General features: G+C 45.3%; 1 protein-coding gene across 1 annotated transcript in view; it reads left to right on the forward strand.

The window, feature by feature from the left end:
- PPP2R5A (protein phosphatase 2 regulatory subunit B'alpha) overlaps window positions 1-9,137 on the forward strand; it is a 104,925-nt gene that overhangs the window by 89,474 nt on the left and 6,314 nt on the right. Inside the window, exons 9-12 of the mRNA XM_044289120.1 lie at window positions 1,684-1,734; window positions 5,933-6,052; window positions 6,365-6,492; window positions 7,599-7,700. Of these exons, the coding sequence (XP_044145055.1) occupies window positions 1,684-1,734; window positions 5,933-6,052; window positions 6,365-6,492; window positions 7,599-7,700 (401 nt within the window). The remainder of the gene's footprint in view (window positions 1-1,683; window positions 1,735-5,932; window positions 6,053-6,364; window positions 6,493-7,598; window positions 7,701-9,137) is intronic.

Consider the following 9,137-nt stretch of genomic DNA (forward strand, 5'->3'; position numbering starts at 1 on the left):
AGCTTTTTCTCCCTTAAAAGACCGTTGCTAGGGCTCGTCTGTCTTCCTTTTAGTATAAACAGAAGACAGAAGGACGGCCCCTTCACACTGCATGCCTGCATTAGGCTTCAGAGTGAGGAGGCGTGTCTCTCAGTAATCCAATCTGATTGGCTGGCAGGAAACTGCTGGCTACAGCAAGTGTGTATGGGAAGTGAGGGAAAGCAGTTTTGGCCTCAGAACTGGCAGAGAAGCCATCTTGAGAAGATCCTAATATTGTAAATGTTTAAACCGCTGTAACTAAGGGAAAAACTCAAGGAAAACAGTGGTGTGTGAAGAAACTTATGACTGCTTTATACATAATGCTGCTGCAGCAGTAACATATGCTAAAATTGTCATGTTTTCATCAAAAAATCAGTCAGGCTACTTTCACACTAGTGGCACGGACCTCCTGCAGGCTGTTTTGTCGGGTGAACAGCCTGCTGGATCTGTCCTGCCGCTAGTGCCGCTGTGTCCCCATTGATTATAATGGGGGCAGGGGCAGAGGCACGCTGTCGGAATAAAACTACAACATGTCCGACATTTTTTCCAGCAGCCTCTCGCCGTGCGCTGCCGTGCCTTGCCGGATCCCCGCCCCCGTTATAGTCAATGGGGACGGAGTGGCAGTCCGGTGGCACCCGGTCACTAGCTGCAGGACGGATCCGGCAGGCTGTTCACCCAACGGAACAGCCTGCCGGAGGTCCGTACCGCTAGTGTGAAAGTAGCCTTACCCTTTAAAATTGAACTGCAGTTTGCACGCTTATACTTTGAAGGGGTGAAAACCTGTGGCAATTCTGTAATAGAATGGGCATGTTGTGAATCTGAAGCTCCACAGCATGCTAACTTTTCCATTTTCAAAACCCCTTCCAGATGAAATGTAGTAATCATTTGCTGCAGCTTTTTGTGTGGAATCCTCCATGACCCGTTTGGTTTTCCAGGCACAGCTCTGTACATTTCCTAGTGGCTGTGTCGGGTATTACAGCTCTCTGCAGCTTAACCCCATTCAAGAAAATAGGACTGTGCTGCAATACGAAGCACAGCCACTGTACAATGTGCCTGGGAAACAATGTAGCTGATTGTTGGAGATGCTGGACAGCTTGGCAACTAAGGGAGTCATTTACGGACAGATATACACCACTTTTGTGGCACAGATTCTGTCGTACGTCATGTTGCGGCAGAATCTGCAACTTCTTCCCTGCTCACGCCAGGTCTAACAAAAAAAATAAAAAATTAAAAAGGGGGTCGTGGCGTGGATGCAGAAGGGTAATGGCTGGCATGTCCTGTCTCATAATTTTCTACCCCTGGTTTAGGCGTAGAAAATGGTCTAAATGTAACATAGCAAGGAGGCCATCTTACATTTAGAATCGGTGGTCGATATGCCGGAGTTATGTAGAGGCCAGCGCTTCTTCATAACTTCACCGATCCACCGTCTAAAAGCGTTAAAAAACACGGCTGCTGTCCTCCAGATGTACTGGTCCTTGCACCTCAGTCCAGCTCACTGCAATAGAGCTGAGCTGCAATACCAGGCATAACCTGTGAACAGGGGCGGTGCTGTTTGGTGGAAGAAAGCAGCCATGCTTTTCTAATTCAGGAAACCCCTGACAGACACACACAAAACACGTAAAGCTATTTCTATCTGGATAGTAACTGTGCTCCTTCTTATTGCAGGTTATTGGAGGATTGTTAAAATTCTGGCCTAAAACTTGTAGCCAGAAAGAGGTAAGTTGCGTTTTTTCCTATAATAATGCTGCCATAATTCCTCCATTTTCCTATGATCCTGTCCCTACAAAACTTTCTGAAGCAGACATGTTTTTTATTATTTATTCTTTGCATGCATTTCAGGTTAGTCCATGAGACCCAGGTAAAAAAAAACAAAGGGAGCGCTCTTAGAGGAGTAGGGCTTCCATGAGCACATTAGTGGCCTTGTGTTTCCATATAGTTCATGTACATGACTGTCTATTTAATTATGTTTGTGGCGTGGCCTGTTGACTTTCCATTCAATGATGTTTAGTGCATGGCCTTTATATTAAAGGGGCGGGGCATATTTCCAAAAATATTGCAGCACATTATGCAGATACCTTGGGACCAGACCAGTCTGCAGCAGGGGTTAGCTAAACCATGCCCGTTTCTACTAAACCTTATCCCTTTAGCTAAGCCCCCCTGACTAAAATGCAGTGAATTAAGAGGAAATGGATCTAAAAGCGCAGTGTCATTAGCGAGTGTTTTTGGAAATGTGAGATAAACAGGTCCTTTAAAAGGGGTTGTCTCATTACATCAATTAATCCTCTAATCACAGGATTAGGGGGGGATAAGTGCATGATTGGTGGGTTTTCGACCATTGATCTTCCCCCTCCTCCCTGCCGAGGGCCCCATGCTCCCCTATTTGCATGGAATGACAGACTCATAGGCCCCTTTCACACGGGTGAGTATTCCGCGGGGATGCCATGCGTAAGTTGAACGCATTGCACCCGCACTGAATCCGGACCCATTCATTTCTATGGGGCTGTGCACATGAGCGGTGATTTTCACGCATCACTTATGCGTTGCGTGAAAATCGCAGCATGCTCTATTTTGTGCGTTTTTCAGGTAACGCAGGCCCCATAGAAATGAATAGGGTTGCGTGAAAATCGCAAGCATCCGCAAGCACGCGCGGATGCGGTGCGATTTTCACGCACGGTTGCTAGGAGACGATCGGGATGGAGACCGATCATTATTATTTTCCCTTATAACATGGTTATAAGGGAAAATAGCATTCTGAATACAGAATGCATAGTCAAATAGCGCTGGAGGGGTTAAAAAAATAATTTAAGTCACCTTAGTCCACTTGTTCGCGTAGCCCGGCATCTCCTTCTGTCTCCTTTGCTGAACAGGACCTGGGGTGAGCATTAATTACATGAACAGGACCTGTGATGACGTCACTCCGGTCATCACATATTCCATCACATGATCCATCACCATGGTAAAAGATCATGTGACGGACCATGTGATGACCGGAGTGACATCATTGCAGGTCCTGTTCATGTAATTAATGCTCACCCCAGGTCCTGTTCAGCAAAGGAGACAGAAGGAGATGCCGGGCTGCGCGAACAAGTGGACTAAGGTGAGTTAATTATTTTTTTTAACCCCTCCAGCGCTATTTGACTATGCATTCTGTATTCAGAATGCTATTATTTTCTCTTATAACCATGTTATAAGGGAAAATAATACAATCTACAGAATACCGATCCCAAGGCCGAACTTATGTGAAGAAGTCCGGGTTTGGGTACCAAACATGCGTGATTTTTTTTTCATGCCAGTGCAAAACGCATTACAATGTTTTGCACTCGCGCAGAAAAATCGCGGGCGTTCCCGTAACGCACCTGCACACTTTCCTGCAACGCCCGTGTGAAAGAGGCCATACAGTTGCAAGGGTTCACATATCATTCAAAGTATGTGAACCCTTTGTAATGATATGGATTTCTGCACAAATTGGTCATAAAATGTGATCTGATCTTCATCTAAGTCACAACAATAGACAATCACAGTCTGCTTAAACTAATAACACACAAATAATTCAATGTTACCATGTTTTTATTGAACACACCATGTAAACATTCACAGTGCAGGTGGAAAAAGTATGTGAACCCCTAGACTAATGACATCTCCAAGAGCTAATTGGAGTGAGGTGTCAGCCAACTGGAGTCCAATCAATGAGATGAGATTGGAGGTGTTGGTTACAGCTGCCCTGTCCTATAAAAAACACACACCTAGTTCTGGGTTTGCTTTTCACAAGAAGCATTGCCTGATGTGAATGATGCCTCGCACAAAAGAGCTCTCAGAAGACCTACGATAGAGAATTGTTGACTTGCATAAAGCTGGAAAGGGTTATAAAAGTATCTCCAAAAGCCTTGCTGTTCATCAGTCCACGGTAAGACAAATTGTCTATAAATGGAGAAAGTTCAGCGCTGCTGCTACTCTCCCTAGTAGTGTCCGTCCTGTAAAGATGACTGCAAGAGCACAGCGCAGACTGCTCAATGAGGTGAAGAAGCATCCTAGAGTGTCAGCTAAAGACTTACAAAAGTCTCTGGCATATGCTAACATCCCTGTTAGCGAATCTACGATAAGTAAAAAACTAAACAAGAATGGATTTCATGGGAGGATACCACAGAGGAAGCCACTGCTGTCCAAAAAAAACATTGCTGCGCGTTTACAGTTTGCACAAGAGCACCTGGATGTTCCACAACAGTACTGGCAAAATATTCTGTGGACAGATGAAACCAAAGTTGAGTTGTTTGGAAGAAACACACAACACTATGTGTGGAGAAAAAGAGGCACAGCACACCAACATCAAAACCTCATCCCAACTGTGGGGATGCTTTACTGCGTCAGGGCCTGGACAGATTGCCATCATCGAAGGGAAAAATTAATTCCCAAGTTTAACAAGACATTTTGCAGGAGAACTTAAAGGGACACTGACAGGCCTTCTGAGCATAATTAGCTCTTTATATGCCCCCTAGGTCTTATAATAAGTTTCCAATTCATATAAGTATTATCCCTGTGCACATTGTAAAACGTTAAAAATATCTTTATAATCACCTGTCCTTTCTGCCAAAGGGGCGTTTTGTGCCGAATTTGTGCCCAGCCGTGTCCCAACTGCCGGATCCTTAGACACGCCCATCTCATTAGTATTCACTTGGCGCAATGTGATCCCGGCGAGCGACGAGCGAGGGTGCCGGGCACATGCGCAGGATCTCCGAATGTCGGGGACAGGAAAATACCGCCCAGCGAAGTGAATACTAATGAGATGGGCGTGTCTAAGGATCCGGCAGTTGGGACGCGGCTGGGCACAAATGCGGCACAAAACGCCCCTTGGGCAGAAAGGACAGGTGATTATAAAGATTCTTTTTAACGTTTTACAATGCGCACAGGGATAATACTTATATGAATTGGAAACTTATTATAAGACCTAGGGGGGCATATAAAGAGCTAATTATGCTCAGAAGGCCTGTCCGTGTCCCTTTAAGGGCATTTGTCCATCAGCTGGAGCTCAGCAGGACAACAACCCAAAGCAAACAATCAACAACAGAATGGCTTAAACAGAAGAAAATACGCCTTCTGGAGTGGCCCAGTCAGAGTCCTGACCTCAACCCGATTGAGATGCTGTGGCATGACCTCAAGAAAGCGATTCACACCAGACATCCCAAGAATATTGCTGAACTGAAACAGTTCTGTAAAGAGGAATGGTCAAGAATTACTCCTGACTGTTGTGCGCGTCTGATCTGCAACTACAGGAAACGTTTGGTTGAAGTTATTGCTGCCAAAGGAGGTTCAACCAGTTATTAAATCCAAGGGTTCACATACTTTTTCCACCTGCACTGTGAATGTTTACATGGCGTGTTCAATAAAACATGGTAACATTTAATTCTTTGTGTGTTATTAGTTAAGCAGACTGTGATTGTCTATTGTTGTGACTTAGATGGAGATCAGATCACATTTTATGACCAATTTGTGCAGAAATCCATATCATTCCAAAGGGTTCACATACTTTTTCTTGCAGCTGTATGCTTCAACTCTGTTGGACTGCCATAGATGACAGAATACAAGCGCTTGGCCAGGGAGTGCACATGCGTGTCCACCATTCCATTCAACTGGGGGGACCCCGTTCTTGTGATAAGTGGGGGCTCCAGCAGTCGCACCGCCACAGGTCAGACCTATGCTGTGGATACTGCGAAGTTGTTGTAATGGCACAGCTCTTGGGATTTGGCTGATCTCCTGTCAGGCGTCCCATTGAAGAATGGTGGCTGATAACAGGGAAAACTGATTGCAGGCAACTGACCAGCAGAGTGCCTTATTACCTCAGCACATCCACTATTTATGTAGTGCAAGGCGTGGCGCGTGTCCTCCTTTCATTAATGCCTCTACATTTGCTTTCTCACAGGTGATGTACTTGGGGGAAATAGAAGAAATCTTGGATGTCATCGAGCCGACTCAGTTTAAAAAGATTCAAGAACCTCTGTTTAAGCAAATATCGAAATGCGTGTCCAGCTCTCACTTTCAGGTGGGCGATTAAACCGTACCATCCGCGGTATTTATGTCGTAATAGGTCCCATATATTGGGTTTAAAGCCAAAGCAGGATGCTCCATTCTGCATCTTGCACAATGCGGTCTTGGGGGGGGGGGGGGGGGGGGATAAGGGGTAGAGGTTTGTCTCCCAGCTACACCATGAACAGTAGTAAAAGGCTCTCCAGCGTGATGTGGAGGCCTATGAGACTCATGGCATGCTGGGAGTTGTAGTCTCAGAGCGGTGGATGAGGCGCAGACTGTCTCGGTAGTGTTCTGTGCTGGGTTTACAACAAGGTGTCTTGTGCAGGTCGCCGAGCGGGCCCTCTACTTCTGGAACAACGAGTATATTCTCAGCCTGATCGAGGAGAATATTGATAAGATCCTGCCCATCATGTTCGGCAGCTTATACAAAATCTCCAAAGAACACTGGAACCCGTAAGTACATGCCGATTGCTATACATTGCTTTATAGATTGTTGGTAGATTGCTGAGGGTCCGTGGCCTGGTCGCCCAACCTCAGATTTTGGAACCAGAGAGGAACACCATCCTTTGCTTTCTGTCAGGCATAGGAGAAATCGTGATGACCGTATGGAGGGTTTCCAGTGCTGTATACACGGCTGCCGCCTGTCATTGGTGAGGGGGGCAGGCGGACGGACGGAGTGCTCCCTTCATCAATACAGCTGGCTCCTAACTTTTATTTGGCCAGTGTTATGTTGTGCCTTCGGTCTATTATCACAGAAGACCTGTCCCAAGAGTATGCTGACCTCAAAAAGAGCAGCATATTATGGGGACAGTTCTACCTCAGTCCTAATATGCATAGTGTAAAAATCCCCCCCCCCCCCAAATTAGTATCTATAGTGGTATTTTTTGCTCTATGCAGTGGTGGTTACCATTTTTAATACATTGGACAGGATCTGCGGAAGAAGAATTGGACCATCTCTGCAGTTAGGGGCTGGTCTGTCGCCATATTCTGGATGGTTTCCAATAGTTACCAGCAGAACTGCGAGTTCAGCTCTGAGGTGTAGGCTACATGCACAAGACCGTATGTGTTTTTTGCGGTCCGCAAATTGCGGATCAGCAAAAAAAAAAAAAAAAAACGGATGACGTTCAGTATGGCATCCGTTTTTTTTTTTGCGGATCCATTGTAATAATGCCTATCCTTGTCCGCAAACTAGAAAAAAAATAGGACATGCACTATTTTTTTTTGCGGAGGAACAGGACATACAGATGCGGAGAGCACACGGTGTGCTGTCTGCGTTTTTTGCGGACCCATTGAAGTGAATGGGTCCGCATCCTATCCGCAAAAAAAACGGATCGGAAACAAAATACGGTCGTGTGCATGAGGCCTTAATCTAATAAAGCAGTGACCCAGTAAGACCCATCAGATGGACATTCACATCAGTGTTGTACATACTAGGACCTTGGATAAGATCATGCTAGCAGTGTAGTTCAGCAGGAAAAATCTGACTACTTTACATTTTGAGCTGCATTTAATGTTCTGAATTTTTATTTTATTTGTTATAACCTTTTATGCCTGTACAGGACAATTGTAGCCCTGGTGTACAACGTGCTGAAAACGTTAATGGAAATGAATGGGAAACTCTTTGATGAGCTTACAGGCTCCTATAAAGCAGAACGTCAGAGGTGCAGTTTATACATTTATTTTCCGTACAGTGTATTGTTTTTATATGTCAGCTTATGTTTCTGCATTAAAGAGGCTGTATGAGGGTTTAAAAAAAAAAAAGGGGCTGCTTTCCTGCAGAAACAGCGCCTCTGTGACCCATAAATGGTATTAGCATTGGACAACAGCGGTGCAATTTTGCAAAAGTACTATATGGATGATTTATTTTATTTTTTTACATTTATTTAATACAGCCCCTTTAAGGAGCAGTTGGAGACTAGTATGAACTGCTCTCATAGACTGAGACACGCGCGCCATACAGCGCGGCGATTAATGAAGAGAATCCTAAGCATCGATGCGCTCTGTTAATTTATTTGCATTGGAAGTTTCAGCAGTAGGTGAAATAAGCATTTCTGCTAATGTGATGGATGAATGTTAATAGTGACTCGCCCACTCAGCTGCATCCCAGGAGATGCCCTGTGCGATTCCCACTACTGAAGCATATGAAATATGGTGACTGTAAATGGAAACCTCACACAAACGGGGTTTTTTACTGGATAAGTTGTACTGTCTGTTGCTTACCATGATGCCATGCCTAGCATTAAACCGGCCCAGGTTCTGACACAACCTGACCCAATCTCATGCACCGTTGTTGAACGGTGCCCGTATTGTGGCCCGCAAACAGCTGTGGACCCATTCACTTAAAGGGGTTGTCCGAGTTATTTTTTTATTCTTTCTAGGTTTCTAACTAGGCAAATGTAACAGCTTTCCAATTAACTCACTTTATCTCCAGTGATGTCAGCTTCTCTCCCTGCTCTGATGATGTACACAAGCCTGAGAGATCTGTACACCAGACTCACTGTGCTGGCCACGCCCCCTGCACTGCCTGCTGCTGCTTATTGCTTTCTCCCATGATTCTTAACCCCTTCAGCTGCACAGACTCAGGGCTGAAGTGTTTACTGTGTAGCTGCAGGCAGTGAGGAGACAAATGCTGGGCACAGGAGCTGAAAGAGAAGTTCTGCAGAGCATTGCAGGTAGGGGGAAGATCCTGTGTGTATTAGCAGTGTCATTATACAGCTTGGACTTGTAGTCCTACACATACAACATGCTGCGGTCTCTCCCAGCAGGCAGACATGTCACTCAGGGCAGCTCTTGTATTCACTCCCTTAGCAGGGCAGGGGGAGGGGCAGAGATTGTTTTTATTGCAGGTAAACGGCCAGAAGAGAACCAGGGAAATTAGGAAATAGATTTTTTTTTTTGCCTAAAACTTGCTTAGCTTATATATCGCTGGCCATCAGATTTACAGTGCTATTTTTTTTCCATAACTCAGACAACCCCTTTAATTGGGTCCACAATCCAGAAGGTGCAGTGTGGATAGGAAGCACGGAAGCACTCCGTCATGCATGCACTATTTTGCAGTGCGGACCGTCGGATGCCGATCTCGGACCCCATTCAAGTGA

The sequence above is a fragment of the Bufo gargarizans genome, chromosome 4 (genome assembly GCF_014858855.1).
Source record: "Bufo gargarizans isolate SCDJY-AF-19 chromosome 4, ASM1485885v1, whole genome shotgun sequence".
Lineage (NCBI taxonomy): Eukaryota > Metazoa > Chordata > Amphibia > Anura > Bufonidae > Bufo > Bufo gargarizans.